This window comes from Calidris pugnax, unplaced genomic scaffold, assembly GCF_001431845.1.
Source record: "Calidris pugnax isolate Ruff unplaced genomic scaffold, ASM143184v1 scaffold196, whole genome shotgun sequence".
Taxonomy (NCBI): Eukaryota; Metazoa; Chordata; class Aves; order Charadriiformes; family Scolopacidae; genus Calidris; species Calidris pugnax.
The window spans coordinates 3,853,481-3,870,229 of NW_015091042.1; the positions used below are offsets into that span (position 1 = coordinate 3,853,481).

The 16,749-nt window shown below is 38.5% G+C and overlaps 1 protein-coding gene across 1 annotated transcript in view; it reads left to right on the forward strand.

Moving 5' to 3' along the window:
- Window positions 1–396: 396 nt before the first annotated feature.
- The window catches only part of CAMK2G (calcium/calmodulin-dependent protein kinase II gamma), a 186,209-nt gene continuing 169,856 nt past the window's right edge, over window positions 397–16,749 (forward strand). Inside the window, exon 1 of the mRNA XM_014956159.1 lies at window positions 397–497. Within this exon, the coding sequence (XP_014811645.1) occupies window positions 397–497 (101 nt within the window). The remainder of the gene's footprint in view (window positions 498–16,749) is intronic.

Here is a 16,749-nt window from a genome sequence, read left to right on the forward strand (position 1 = left end):
TGGTGACATAGTGCTCAGAATTTTAAATTTTTTTCGTGTTTAATTGTTCACAGAAATCTTTTTATCATTTTCCTGATTTTCATTTTTTGTAAATATGAAATAATATCTACCTGCTTTTGGCTTAATTTTAAAGAAATTTTAGTAGGACTCTTGGTTCTGCTTGTTATGAACCTGCTAGCATTATTGTTAAAATCATCACTAGCTACATATAAATGGTTCAAACTTTGTAGTAGGGAGATGCATTTTGGACCATTTAGCTAATCTCTGTAATCTAACAGATTTCTGGAGTTATGGAACATATGAAATGTTAGGTACCTCATTTAGCAAATGGATGTAGATGGAGTTTGTTGACATGTGAGTACCTCCATTAGTGTTGAGAATGTGTTTAAACATTAGATGTATCGTCTTAGCAAGACCAAGTCTTGGTTCATCAAGGGAGAAGTAGAAGCTTCTAAGATGTGGTTCATCAAGGGAGAAGTAGAAGCTTCTACAACAGAGTGAGGGTCATAAGCATGCAAAATTTGGTCCCCGGGGCACAACAGTGCCAACTCTGAGCACCTGCTGGAACTGGGCTTGCAGGTACAAGCCCCTTTCTTCTTAAAGAAATAAATCATTCCATCAGAGTGAGGAATAGGATATTACTCAATGTGAGAAGCAATTGCAATATTTCACTCTGAAATGTGATGAAGTTGTCTTGGTGTCATGTAAAGAACGCACTGATCATGCAATTTATCCTGGTCTCTCCCCTTCCCCTTCCTTTATCTTTCCTCCACCCTCCAAAACAAAAATTTCCACTCAATCATGAAGGAAGTGATGGAGCCTGGATGCTACCCCAGGAGAGAAAGCTAGAGGAAGGGCTGGGTCACTTAGTCAAGCAAAGGGGAGGAGAAGGAAATGGTCAGTGAGAAAAAAAAAAAGGTTCTAAATACAGGGCTTTGGACTAGAAATATGTTGAAACACTTCTAAAGAAATGAGGAAAGAAGATAATATAGGCAAATCAATTTAATCATATGCCATTGGTAATGGGAGCTTTCAAAGTCTGCGGCCTTGCGTGAGAGCAGCTGCCGGCCACGTAACAGAGTGCCAGCTCTCGCTAGGTATTGAACCAGAAAGGCCAATCATTATGAAATTCCTGGTATCCCATCACCCTGCCCACACGGCATCCTGCCTACGCTGAAGCTCATGCATTGACCGTAACCCCGTTTTGATCAGAATCCCTCCTCATGCCTTCATCTGTCATATCCTGCCTGTTGCAGACCTTTCCCCGTGGCTTCTGTCTCCTCCACAGATACGATTATTTAGGCTGTCTACATTCTAACAGTTTAAAAAACATACAACAACAAAAGAAATGGATCGTGTCATATCCACTTACCATACTGGTGTACATGGTATGTGTGTATTAGTGTCTGTTTATTTAAAAAAAACAAATAACTGTTGGTCTTTGTACTGTGGAAACATACACTAATGTATTTAATGTTAGCCCATCATAAGTTAAGCGGATTTTCATTCAATTATTAATTTTTTCTTGTTTTGAGTGTTGCTTTTAGGGTATTTCTTCAACTAGCATATTTTCTCCCTGTAGTTCCATGAACAACTAGAGAAGCCAAGCTACTTGTTTGTGAGTGTGTTGGGGCTTTGTAGGTGTATTGCTCTCACTATGTAATGCTGAAAAGACTTACACGGTGCAGAAAATTAAAATCTTTAAAAAGTCAGCCTTTAAAAACTTTAAAAAGCTCTTCAGTCAGAAATTCAGTTATTTTATACCTGTATTGCCATAACATGAAAGTTCAGAGAGTGCAGATGATGAGTTGGGCTGGTTGGCAAGCACTCTGGCAAGTCCCCGTGCAAGCACTCTGGCTTCCCAACAAATTCTGCTCAGAGTGACCAGGAAAAGTGAACTGAAAAAAATAGTAACGTTATTTTGAGATTTTATGGCTTGACTACATCTTTCCAAGCTGTTGGAGAACTGTGAAGATACAGATATCATGCAGAAGCAGTTACTCATTTCAAGTCATGGGGAAGGGTTAGTAGTTGAAGACTTACTGGAAAGGTCTTACAGTGCCAAGTAACTAGGCAGCTCAAATCCCTTCTAACTTTAGCTTTAGGGGGATTTTTTTACAGGGTATCAGTGAAAAATCATTGAGCAGAACAAAAGGCATTGTCCCTTCCCGTACTAAACCTGGTTGATGAATAGGATTTGTTGCCACATCCTGCACTTTGCTGTTTCTGAGCCTCGTGGGATCCTGAACGGGCAAAACTGTTTTGTATCTGATTGAGAATTGAAAGGGCAGACTTATTTCACCCTGTCCTTGGAAATGCAGGCTGAAGGTAAAATGGCTAAGATGGGGCTTTTTTAGCGCTTGAGAATTCAAGCACGTGTCAGTGCTTATGGTTTGTGAGTTTTGCAAGGACATGAGTAGCTGGCACCACTCCTCGATGTCTGTTTGCATTACTCTTCCACAACTCATTTGCTTACAGTGGACCTCTCTGCTTTATGCAGCCTGATCAACCAGCAGAAAGTAGATGCTGGCTCTCTTAACTCTAAGAGTTTTAGCCAAGGTACAAGCATCTCTGTTGGATGAAGATCATGAGAGACTGAAATACTGAGGAGAAGCATGCCTTTTACCCAAAGGTCTTTTTAGGTATATTGGGGCAACTTCCCCATTTCCTTCAGATAGTGGCAGCAGGAAGTTTCTGTTTCATGTACTTCCTGGGAAAGAGCTTTTCTTCATTCTTTCTTTCCTGTAGCAAACAAAGCTTTGGTAGCAGATTCTTCCCCAATGGTTCACCCTGCTGAGAAACGATTGTCAGCACGTTCTCTGAAAGCAGCTAATGAGGTTGTTTGCAGGTGCAACATCATTGCATTTCCACAGTTCCCTTTCTAGCCATGAAATTTCTTTCTTGAAGTGTGTGATAGTAGGCATAGTCACCAGATGTAGACCTCTGTCATCCATATTGCTTGTCATCTAGCTGAAGATGCTCATGTAGGAGCACCTTGCCTGACTGCCTCACATATTTATTTTCCTTAACTTCTTATCTATAAATGCAAGGGAGCAAGTAAATTTTTCAGGGTCAGCAGTCAGAGTGAAGAGGAGGGCAGAGACCTGCCTTTTATTCCAGTGTTTGCCTGGCAGAGACCTGCCTTTTATTCCAGTGTTTGAATTTTAAGCCAGAGGTTTCCCAAAGTGCTACCTGAAGAGGGCTGGGTTATTATTTAGTACAGGTCCTCATCCTGTAATTTCGAGCTGCCCCAAAAAAGCCTCAAATCTTTTGACACCTAGCAATGTGAAAATGTACAGAGCAGCCAAAGAAATGGAAGCAAAGCTCAACTATCTCCCCTCCACCTCTTTCTCAGACTTCAGGAGAGAAGAAAATTAATTTTCAGGCCCAGTGGGCATAAGTACTCATCGGCAATTATCAGGAATTCCAAAGATAGCAAAGACAGGGAACATTAATTTTCTTGAAGCTGCTGGAAACAACTGTATTTTTAGCATTACAGACATTTATTCATATCACTGCACTTTCCTACTACTCTTTTGAGTTCCTATGAGTTGCTAGGGAGGGTGTGAATGTGAATGAGGTAGGGATGTGACGGCAGCTATGAAAGGAAGTGTAGGGCAAGGTCCCTATTGAGGTGTGATTCACTCCATCAGGATATTCCTAAAGAGATCATAATCCTTTGATTGTCCGTGTTTCATGAAGAAAAAAGTCAAATACTTGAGAATGGATGATATTAGAAGTTAAGACAAGTTCATTGTCTCTAGTGGAACTTCATACAAATTTAGTTCCTTTTCACTGTCCTTGTTTCAAGAAAAAGTCAGAAATTATTCTGACTCCTTTTCTGTTTTCTCTAACTTGGTAGAATTGAGTTCTGTTTCCAGGTTCTATTTTTAAATACTTAGAAACGTGGGAACAAAAAGGTGATAGTTTTGACCTTACAAGAACCACAAGGTTCAGTTTTGGAGGTGAGTAGGTTAGAAATGAGTTTCACATTGTAAAGCCTCAGTTCTTTCTACTAGTGAAGTGAATTGTTTTGCCTGCACAATAAATACGTTTGATTGCTTTCAAGAAAAAAGCATTACTCCTTTCACAGAAATAATTTCAGGAAGGCCTTCTAAGAAAAACACTTGTTTTTATGCAGTTGTTCACCTTGAAAAATAGCAGAATGTTCCCCAGAGTATTATTCCACAAAGACCAGAAGCATCTGTCGCATCTGGGAAAGATGTAAAGAGAAACAGAGGAAGGTTAGGGCTCTTCTCACCACTGCACTGGACTGGTAAAAGGAACTAAACCTGTTGCCATTGGTACCTGTTCGGGAAGGAAGTGTCTTTTCTTGGAGTTTCAAACAGATCAATAAAACAGCTCTCACCTGACAGTAAGGTGGAGCTGGGTATTGCCACACAAACAATAATAAATGAAATAAGTTTATCTTTTTCATATTCATTCTAGAAGATATCTGACATGCAAGTCATGGGTTGAAGGTTGAAATGACATCATGTCCTCACAGGGAAGATACCCTGGCTTATTCCAGAGACACGTGGAGAGAGGGGTTTTTGTAATATGTTTGAAAGTAATCTATGTTAATAGAATTAAAAATTTTCAAACTCTGAATCAAGGGATTTAATTTCCTGGTGTTGCATTAAAAAGCAAGCTGCACAACATATTGTGTTCTGTCCTATTATGGAAACTGTTTGTTTTCACCCTCCCAAACAAACCAAAATTTGCAAAGGGATATGTGTCAGGGAATTCTCGCCCTATGAATTTCTCAGTAACATGCCCTGTGCGTTCTCGCTGCTACTCTGTAACGTCTCAGAACTGACCAGTGCATCCTGCTGCCTGACATTTGGTGACATCAAATACGAACCCATTCTGTGTAAACAAGAGAGGGCTCTTTAGTTTTGTTTAGTTTTGAAAGATTGTAAAAGTATGATAAGAATACTCCAGTGAGTTTGTATAAATTCCCTGTGGAGTTTAAAGTCATTTTTGGTTATCTTGTAATCTAGAACTGATACGGACAAGAAGTATGACTGTGAACACAGCTGAAATTAATTAAGATATCTTCTTGGTTAAAAAGGAAAGAATAAGGTTTGGGCTGGCTTTTTAGGTTGGTTTTTTTTTTAAAATAAGATAGTAGAAAAAACCCCAATTCTTAAAATTCTTTAATTAGTAGCTGAATAACCAAAGTGATCATTCAAATATAGGAAGACCAAGGCAAGTCATCTCTTAGTTATTGTGAAAAATATTAAAATAAGCAGGCATCCAAGTTACATCATTTCCAAGTTACTTTTCTGTGAGCTGCACCGCTGTCTCCTATCTGTAGAGCACGTCTCACTGATCTCTTGTTCTCCAGCACATCTCTTATGCCAAGGCTTGCAAATAGATCCTCTAAGCAGCACTATCCTGCTGTCAGCTGAAGTGCCAACCCAGTGATGGGCTGATCCAGCTTCCAAGAACAAAGGTAGTGGAGCAAATTAAGTTCTCACTTAAAGCATGCGTGCTTCCTTGTCCTATATAATTTTTGTATCTCAGTCCTGAAATTAGTCAAGCTGTACGTGACATTCTGTTTGCTGAGGTACATGTAACACACTGTGTTGGGGAAGCATGTAGTAAAATTGCTTGTTGACTTTATTGTGCAGGAAGCTCTTCATTAAATCAGTCACCTAGAAGAGGAAAAGCAAGGTAGTATGAGCAAAGCAGCTGAGTGATGGAGGACTACAAATTAGTCATATTTACTGTAGGATGTCATATTTACAGTAGAATGTGTTCCTAAGATAGGTGTCTGTGGGTGCTGTTCCCTGTGAAATTTATGTGAAAGGTGTTGATGACTTGTCCATTTGCCTCTTACCTCCCCTCCTGTCCTATGGGCAGTTGTCTTGCCATGTTCAGCTGCGTCCCCCAACTACCTCATTGTGGGCAATCTTCTTGGACAGCCATGAATATTCTCCCACAAAGATACCCTTGTATTTTCAGTGGCATACCCAGCAAAGATCATTAATTGCTCTTCTCGTCAGCCTGCTGCGTGGAGCTGTGAACGTCATGTTGTGTCATTCCGCAAGGATGGGGCAAAAAAGGAAGGGTATTGTTTACTACTTCCCTAGCTGTGTGTTAAATGCTGTTGGTTTGGGTATGCACGTGAACCACCATTTTATTCACAGAACAGATTGACTACAACAGCAAGGGAATCACAACTTGCAAGCCTAGCAGGCACCTTTCAGCCTGTTTTTGCTAAGAGCAAGTTATTATCTTCTATCAAATTATGAAAGAATTGCAGGGTTTTTTTATTAAAAAAAAAAAACCAGCATGAAATTCAGAACAGCTTAGGTTTTCTATGTGTCTTGTGTTCCATTTATGCCTAAGCATTTCTACCTGATACAAATTCTGACGACAATAACCAGTGTATTTCTCTAAAATAGTGAGAACTCTCGTTGCTGTTTTGTAACTGCCGCAGTAGAGGTAGAGCTCAGAGATGACAGAAATGGCTCACATCACCAGCTGGGCTGAAAATTCAGCAACATCAAAGTTTTTGCTGCAGCATCCAGTCCCCAGATGGCATTTCAATGAGAAATCAGTATTCACAGATGGACTAAAGAAACTGTCACATTGTCCACAGTCTTAAATTATTTAATAGACTCAACCAAAACTTCTGATTGAAAGTATACAAACAGCTTGCATTTTTAACTTTCAGGTGGTTCAAAAACAGCTCAACCAGTTATATTTGCAAGTTCCTGCTTATTGTTTCCCATAGGCAAAGACATAGCCCAGGGCTGTGAGATCTTGGCAGTTGACATTAATGTTGAAAAGATACTGTGGCAGTACCAGGTACTGTGCTTGTCACACTACGCTTTAAAAGTAAACTATTCGGGGCGTTATAGGAAGAGAGCAGCATTGCATTTTTGTTACTAATGTATGAATGTTACTTAAGTAATTTCAAAAATTTCTAGAAAAATGGTAAACATCTTCCACTGTGGTGAAGCAGCTCAGTATCGGCCTGGTCATTAGGCTGATCATTTACAAATAGTGAGTCAAAATTTGTCCCTAGCTACACCCTCTCAGTTCCACTGACGTCACAGTTTGTGACCTTCAAACAGTTGTATTCATAGCTATCGATGATGCAATTAGGACATCTGAAGATGGTGGTATTGTATGTTACTTCTACAGAATCATTGGCTGTAACAGTAAGAGCTCTGATTATAATAATTCAGTTAGTAGGAGGAAGTACCAGTAACAGTCACAACCATCAAATAGTGTTCTGTAGTGCTTTTGGTCAACAGGAGCTCCATTTATTTATTTTTTCCATAGCGAAGATGGCCAACTATTTTCAGCCTCTTGAGACTAACTGGGAAGAAGGTCATCCAAGTTTCAGCCTGGTTTCCAGTTAATCCATTAAAAATTTCTACCACTAAAATGCAACTAAAAGTAGTATTTTATTTGCCTTTCTCACTAAGAAAAATTTAAAATGTTTCCTAGCTAGTCAGCTCTTATTTTACCCTTTTTAAGAACAAGAGACAAAATGTAACCCATGTCCGTAAAACTGGCATACACAGTTTAAATGGAGGGAGATACCACCTTGTTGCTTTTGCTGCTCCCAAGTGTATGTGAGGGGTGGAAGGAAACCCAATGGCAGAGACGGGTATAGCTAAGGGGATATATCCTCCTCGCTGGCAGCTGGAGCTCTCATCTCCCACATCCTGATCCTTCCTCTACAGGCATCCACAGCAGCACATCTGATTGCTTGTAGCTCTGGTCATCACTCATTTTCCAGTTGTGCCCTAGCAATCATCTGCTCTGGGTGACTGCTGGTATTGTACCTGTTCAGTTCTCCTGAATAGTCTTAAATTTCCGTAACATATGGACTAGACTGAAAACCCCAATAAACATACTCCATTTGTGGGGGATACAAGCTGTAAATTGTGTCTGGTATTCTGGGTAGACAATAGTATGAATAAATGGGTTAGCTGCAGCAGGAGGCACCAAAATTTTAAATTCTATTGCCTATAGGTCAGTGGAAAAACAGGGTGTAAGTGTAAAGTCTTGTGAGTTCCATTCCAGGACTCCGCTTACAGGTATCTTCAAAGAAAACACAGGAGCGTTGAAGCGCCCTGAGGGCAGCGTGTGTGTGACTGTGCATGATGTGTTTGGGTTTGTTATTTCCATTTTTGATAGCTCCGTAGTGATAAATGCCCTCAACTTTTATTTCTTTTTCAGAGATTATTAAAGAAAAGCAGCCTCCTGTTCTAGAGACCACTAAGTAGTTTTGGAAAAACTGATAAAGAACAACAAACCCCCTTGAAATTAAGACCTTTTCAGATCCTGATATTTCTCTGACTTCCATATCAGCCTTTTCTTGGAAGCTTTGGGCTTATAATTTAAAGTAAATGATAAATATTTGTATATTCATGTGTTTGCATACTCCACATTCTTTCACGGCATCTAATGTGTTCCGGTTTGTAAATACAAGCTGTTACAGGGACGCTTAATACTTACTAATTGGAACAGATTATTTTTTTCTTTAAGTTTGAAATAAACTGGCCTGTCAGTCCAAAGCACACGGTTCTCCCACAGCCCTTGGGACGTTGCATTCCCTCGCATGGCTGCTGTCTCTGATGGCGTTGAAGGAGTTGTGGGTCATTCGCGGTGAATTAGTTAAGTTTGGGTGTGGAGTAATTTTTAAGATTACATAAGGGAACTCAATATGTGCTGTCTATATTTAGAATAAAATAGCTAGCAAAACTCATGTGCCATGCTAACAGGTGATTCAAGTCCATAAAGTATGTGGAGTTACTTTGAGTACATTACAAGTGCTGAATTTTTTTAAAATGTGGATGCTTCAGCTCACCCTTAAAGATTCTTGAGTTGGCACTTAAGTTTGATGAAAAGTTGATTTAACTATCTTAAGCTGATCGCCTATATATCCTATTTTTCCAGATAATTTTTGAAAGCTGTTGCAATCTATATATATTTTCTGGTTTTGGTCCTTCAAAAGCCAGCATTAGAATAAGATTTGGTTGTCTTGAACATTTTTTAAATGCATAGAAAGTCATGCTTTCAAAAAAGGTACAATTCAATCAATACACCATTATTTAGTAGGACAGCAAATGAGAAACCAAGGTATGGAAAGTTCAGCTGCCTAGATCAGGGTCATAAAAATGAAATCCGGAAAGAGAAGTCAATGGCAGTATTAGAAAGATTTTCCATCTTTCTTTTGATTCCATCAAATCATTTCCATCAGCTGCAAAGTCAATTCCTATGTATCTCTGTTCTCTTACAATGAACATTGCTCATAGATATCTGCCTACCTAATAGATTGCAGGAGATGTGTATTGGAATATTGACAAATTGACATCTCCAATCTTAAAGATGACATGTCTGTCAGAAATAGTCTTTGCTGTGGTATATGATGTGGTGCTAATTTCCGTGGAGGTTAGGGCTTTGCATTTTATTATCCAGTATATTAACTCAGTTCCTCTGTTTAAGACATTAGAGTAAATCAGGAGATGTTTACTTTCCACTGATACATGGCACTGGTATTCTAGCTGGAATGTTTACTGGCTGCCAAAAATATATTTATACACTAGTTGTTTGGAGAGCACAAGACTTGAGAAATGAAGCTTCAGGCTTTTTAAAAAAATATATGCACACTTAACAGCAGCAGTTCCATCAGGTGCTTCCTGGCTTCAGCAGTACTATCTGCCGTTAGTAGGGAGTAGTTGGAATAAAACAAATATCACTTCCCACTGGGACAAGAGAAGGTACAATGGAGATTCTAGTGCCTGCTAGAAAGAGTAAAGAAGTATGTTTGGGGCCTGTTGTGAGGAAGGACAGTAGTTCAATTTTAATAAAACCAGCATCATTCTGAAGTCTGGATAAACACTGAGACCTTTTGGAGCATGGAAGTTGGGTACTAACTTTCAGAATCTTTATGATTTTGTCAGCATGAAGCTAAACATAATTTGAAACCTATTTGCTTTCTTCGCTGGCCAAAATAGCATTTATTCCTCTTCCACAGCAAACTACTTGCTTCTGGTACCACTCATTAAAGCCCATCTCCCCTTTCTGTCAGTGTCCATTATTCTATCTATGTCTTTAATGTAAAAAAGTAATGAAGCTAAAATAAAATTAAATAGGAGTGGGTTTAAATTCCCACCTGGTTCTGTATTTTCTGGAGTAGTTGCCACTAAGTGGGAGGGAAGTGGTGACATGAATCCCTACAGTTCATGGACACCCATCACACCATTGTCCTGCAGGGAAGTGCTGTGCTCACTCGAGGGGAGAACTTCCATCCCTAGGAAGATGAAAAGTAGATACTATGTGCATCACTGTTCCCATTTCCTGACTTCTTTAGTCATTAAAAAACTGTACAAATTCTGAATCAGACTTCCACTTCTCTGGAGTTGTTAATTTTAACGAGGAAGAGAAAAGAATAGGATATTGTGTTTGCTGTTTGACTGATAAAGATACCCCTTCTTCCAATGGCGATAAGGATTTCCTTCCTATGATTAATATCTCTACCTGACGAAAAGCTGGACTAATGTTCTTCAAACCAGGATCATTCAATGCTGATAATTTTATATTTCTCCCTGTCTGTTATTTCACAGATCCCACATATTTCACACTGTTCAGCATGTATGCAAATTATACGGTTAAGGCTAGGGGTTCCGAAGATAAAATTGCCACACTTCGTGCATTAATCCTTTATGCTTATTTCAAGTTAGCTCCCGAATGAGCTGGAGTTCAATGAGATTTGCCATGCTATCTTCTCATGTTCTTTAGACAATTCCTGCCTCTTGGAATACTTTGCAGATTGAGCACATAATAATTCTGTGAGGAAAATAAAATATATTGGTATCCTTAACCCTCTTCCATTCTAGCATAGTAGTACCTGCACAAAGACTTGTACTAGCCTAGAAATATAACCAAAAATTCCAGCCCACTTGCCATTGAAAACACTTTCTAATGCAACCTGAAAATTCAGTTTCATATGAAATTTTGCAAAGTTAAAATCTGTAAATCTTGCAGATACATTTCTAAGTTGCACATAAGAGTCATCCTTTTCCAACTCTCAGGGAGGAGTAATGAACAGCTCCTCTTAAACCACCGTGTTTCATTAGCTTTTCTTCACCAAGAACAACATAGTATTTTATGGGCGTTAAAACTCCTTGCTTTCTGAGAATCATACATGCTAATTAAGCTTACAACACTTATTTGACACCCCAGGATGGCTCTCACTGACAGAGTTAATGAACTTGGAGCTCTGTGTTCTGCCCATGCAACAGACCTGTCTCTTCTCTTTAACAATATTGCAAGCTTGTGTGCTTTACTGTCCTTGTCAGGAACTGATCTATACGATTATTTTGTTGTTGCTGACATGCACAAAAATAGATTCTGACACTTGCAGTCATGCAGCTGTGTGAGGTTTACCTACCCAAAAACTTTCAAGGGGCAGATTTTTATATATTTTAATTTATTATATATGAAAGATGCAGAATTGAGGTCCAGAGTTCAGTAACATGAACTGGGAAAAGAAAAAGAAAAAGTATTTAGATGATGTCTTCATATGAGTTTCTTTTGATGTTTCACAGATGTTTAAATGGATAGCGAGGGTCTGCTGTGCAGTGTCTTTTAGTACCAGTGTTTCAACTTACGTCAAGAGATATGTAAATTAGATCTTGAAGTGCAACTATTTTGCCAACGGACTTCATGGCATGCCAGATCTGGATAAGAAAACTGGATATAATATTGTGCAAGTACAGCTTAGCAAGCAACCTTCCTCATGCTTGTGGGCAGAGGGATGATAAAAACCATTACAGTGTACACAGATGTGCCTCTTTTGATAGTAATGGTGCCAGAGGAAGGACTGACTGACTATTTTCCATCCAATTATGAAATAATTCAAAATCCAAGTTTTACGTAAGTGAAATACCAATTTATTTGGTTGTATCAAACTCAGGATCTGAAGAACAAGGTTTCCCTTCATAGTACTTCTTGACATTTCAAATAGATAGGAAATAGCACAGCTCTCTTGAAGCATGTTAGCGTGTCTCCTTAGAAGGACACCCCACATCACCTCTTCTCAGTTGTCCCCTTATCTCAGTTTGAATCTACAGAAGAGTACGTTCCGGATGCTTGCAGCCCTGTTGATCATCTCATTTCCCATCTGACTCATTCCTCAGATCCACCATAGAACTAAGCTTTGTTTGCATATTCTGTATTTTTAATGGCAAGGAATCATTTGCAGACATATGTGTCCCCATGCAAGTTTATTGATGGCCACAGCAGAGGAATGATTGCAATAGCACGAGGGAGAGGACTGCCTGACATCGGTCAGATTTTCAACATATTTTTCATGCTGCTTCCTTTATTTACGCTCTTGTAAATAAGTTTATGCAATCACAACTTGACGCTAAGCCTGTCTTGCTTTACATGACTGTGGGCTGCATTTCCAAACAAAGTAGGATGTGACTTAAGTGGCTTTTAAGACTGAATATGACTGTCAGCCTTGTAGGGTCATCTTTATTCATTTCCTCTGCATAGATAACGCATACCGTACATTGCAGTCTCTCTTATGTGCAGTTTGATAATGACTATTCTCAAACCACCTGCCAAATTATATTTTGTCTTTCCTTTGAATTTATGCCTTCAGGGTTTGACTGTTATATCCACACTCCTTTATGAACTTCGTGATTTTGTTTCAGGTTTTTCCCAGGTGACCTTCCTTTTCTAGCAGCCCACTTCTATGGCATTGAAACCTCATTTATTTGACACCTGTGCTGTTTCAAAGAGGCATTGCGTTGGTATGACAGGGTGGTATTTGATTCTGTATCCATGTTTGCTCAATTTCAGTTAATTTAAATTCTTTTAAAAGGAATTAGAGCAAAATAGAGAAGTTGCAAAAAACGTTTGCCCCGATGCATTCCAAAGAATTATATTGGCTACATGGTGAGGTTTGAAAATCCACTAAAGCCACACAGAAGTCTTTGATAAATGAAATCAGTAAACTGGAATATAAATTATGACAGGCATTAAGAGGGAAAATATCATTACAAATAATTAAGAAAATGGTTAATGTTGTAAAATCAAACAAAATAATCATGTGCCACCTTAAGTTTATTGGAAAAGGCAAGCCCATGACCAATTTTGTTACCCTACTGGGTCACAAGGTTTTAGGAAATACAGTTAGGACATCCAGACAGCTGCACAGCTGCTGTGATTGCAAACCAACTTTCTGTATCTGCCTTCTCTATTGATTTTGGAGAGAGACCTGTCTTGGACTCGCTTTCTCCTTGCAATATATATGTAAAATGAATTATCAAAAAGAGGGGTTCCTGATTAAACCAGTAGTTTGGAACAAAGTAGTGCTGTTAGGAGGTGAGCAGCATCTGAAACTTCTGAATAAACTTTAATATCAAGTACAGAAATATTAAAAAAAATGCTGCTTCTCAATTAAAATTTCTGCTTCTGAAGAGGATCAGAACTAGTAAGCATTGCTCTTGTGTTAAAAAATGTTCCAAGGTTAACTCAGAATATTGTATACCATAAAACCTTACTTTTATTCCCAACAATTATTTGAAACTGTAGCTAAAACAGAAGGAACACTAGAAGATAATGTTCCCAGAGGATGAAAGAATATGGGTTTTGCAAAGGTAAATCTTGTGTCTCTTTTTTGAGAATTCGTTGAATGTGTCAGTAGAATGAGGAGTGAATACGAACCACATGATACCATAAAGAAGTTAAATAATCCTGCGGTAAAAACCAAAAAATATTTTGAATGGAAAAAAGGAATGGCTTTGTGGACCTCCTGTCTTTCTTCCCCCATACTGGCATGGTTACAGATATGGAACTAAATCATGATTATACTGGTTTGTTCTGGCATGGAAATAGTCTTCTTCTCAGATTTGGTTTCAGCTGTTGTTTTTTCTGTTAATTTTTTATGCATTTCATGGAAAAGTTGCATATTTTAGGGACATGTTCAGAGACTTAGCCTAACCTAGGAAAGAAAATAATTCTCCCATAAATTATGAATATATGGAGAAGGCTGTCAAGTTGTTTTCATTACTAGTTTTAAAAGCCCTGTATTGATTATACAAGTCTTTCTCTTTTCTGTGCTAAACATAGTGTGATAGTTTGAAGTATCTTGAGTGCAATTCTGGCATTGCTTAATGTAAATTTATGATTATAACAGGATGAATGCTAGAGAAAAATGTGTTGGAGAGCACAAAGGGAGTTTGTTGAATCAATGTTGCAGATACTGAAACACGTAGAAGAACAATTGTTTGTGAAATCTCATTCAAATTATTTTCAGATATTTGTGAAAATATTATGGTATGTTCATATGACCCAATGACTACATCTGAAGAAATCAGAAGTGACTCATTAAATATTTGCAAATCAAAAAAGCCTTCAGTGTAAACATTACAACCAAACCTATTTAAAGTGCAGTCCCTTTTTAACTGGGCTATAATAGACTTCTTGCTGTAAGCAAAATGATGGGATTTTCATGGTAGCCATTGTTACAGTTAGTACTATAAATGACCTTGGAATGTCCCTGGTTCTCAGATACCAGTAATATACTGAAAAAAAAGAGATGTTTCAGGCTAAGACTCTGCATTGAAAGGGACATTTGGGAGTACACTCTCAAAAGTTGAGGTATGCTCTTAAAAGTCTGAGGCAAATACGAATTTTACCATTTGAGCTTCTGTTAGGGTGAAGCAACTTTTCCTTGCCTTTGTCAAATGAACTTGGGTTAAAGTGGATCTCGAGAGGCACAAATGGCCTACTGGGCTTAAGCTGGCACACTTACAGTTTACCTGCCTTCAGTTTATTTCAACCAGTTTAGCAGTCCTGTATTTCCTAAACTCTGTTCAGGTTTTGTCTGAGATTGCCCAAGAGTCATTTTAAGGAGTTGCATAAAAGAAGAAGATAAAATCTCCAAGTCTGGCTTTTGTCCAGGATATAATGCAGATGTGCTGTAATTTGCTGGGGAATTCAAACAGTTCTCCATGAGTCAATGTCCCCAGTATTGTTCTTGGCGCTGGTTTCAGGCGCTGAGGTTGCTGGGTCTGTCCTCTGTAACCATATCTGGTTTGCTGTGTTTTATTACTTTGGAGGCCTTGTTTAGAAAACCATTCCTGTTCAGCAATTTCTCTATTAATATCCTTACATTTAAGAACACAGCATATGTTTGACATTTCTTGTATATTCACAGACTTTGATTGATCTGAAGAGGCAAAGAGGAAAGTTCATTCCGAGCAGTTATTTCAGGTGCAGAAAAGCGTGCAAAAGTTGTCAAATTATGACACCAGTACTTCATGTCTTACAACTGTGTTCATCAAATTGAAGGGAGGAAACTTGCCTTTTCAAACAGATTTTTCTAGGCAGTAGAAGCTCTGTCTGTGCTGGTGGTCTCTCTTGTCTGGCCAAGCACCCAAGAGTTCTCTGGCTGCAGGATTTCAGTCCATGTTCCCTGTCAGAATCCAAGTTCTTTCTACTCATTGTAGTGCTTACATGCATAAAGCTGGTTGCTTGCCAGATGGTGGGAATGTCTCTATGTCCTTCTCTTCTGCAGCCTGCTTTTTGCATATTTATAGTTGGTAAATGAAGTTCAGCTCCTTGATCCCAGTATCCTGAACCCTCAATCTGAATGAGATTTATATATACTTTACTTTTTTCTTATTTTGAATCCTCAGACTGCATAGAAATGCTTCCATAAGCGTCTTCATTATAGTAATACTTCCAACTGTGAAAATGGATCTTTAATTTCAGATGTTCTCATGTGGAAAATGTTTTTATTGAATCTAAATATCTCTTACCTTATGCAACTCATTGAAGTTCTTTTAGCAATTATAGCAGCCATTTTTACTAAATGCGGAAAGAAAAGAAAAGCGAGCAGTGATGCTTTTCCTGGTTTTCAGATCCTTTTGAGATTTTATAACTACTGGAGGCATCTTCCAAATAAAACCAAAATAAAATGCTGCTAAAGTATTATTAATTTTAAAAGCTGCATGGAACAGGAGTAGCTGATATGCATTCCAGCCACTGTACTATCCAGCCCATTCCCAATTTTTGTATGTATTGAAGAGGAAAAGACTGGTTTAAGTATATTGCAATGGATCTGTTTAGTGACTATTCTTTGACAGTCATGGTTTTAACCTCCCAATATTCCCAGGAAATAATGACTGAGGCATGGGGAAATTAGTTAAACCTGGAGTCATTGCAAATTTAAAGGATCAACTGTTTTCTGGGCATCTGAAGACAGTGTGTCTTACAGAGGCTTTGGGCTCCATAAAGCATTATAATGTTAGGCCAGGAATTAATTTCTGGAAGGAGAAATATTTGTTAGAAAGATTTGCAATTAGTGTGTTGAACACTTCTCTGTTTCCATACTAGGCATAAACCAGAGAATTTTTTTTTTTTGTGGACAGAGGGAACTTGTGTCAAATATTAAAGAGGAAGAGGATGATTTGTTTGAGGTTCTTTTTTCCCATGTTAGTATTTTTACATTTCTGCGTATCATAACAGGATTTGATAACATTCACATCCGCATGGTCTTGTGAGAAGGAAGTCATCTGAGAGGCAGAGGGTTGTACACCACTTTTTCAGATTTGTTTTCTTTCATAGTCTTAAACTTAGGAATTATCCCTCTACAATACAATGTCTTGTGTTACTCTTTCTTTCATTAAATTATAAACCAGATCATATTTGAAGGAACCGTCCCTCTGTCCAAAAGCAGGATCACGCTATCTATGGCACTAT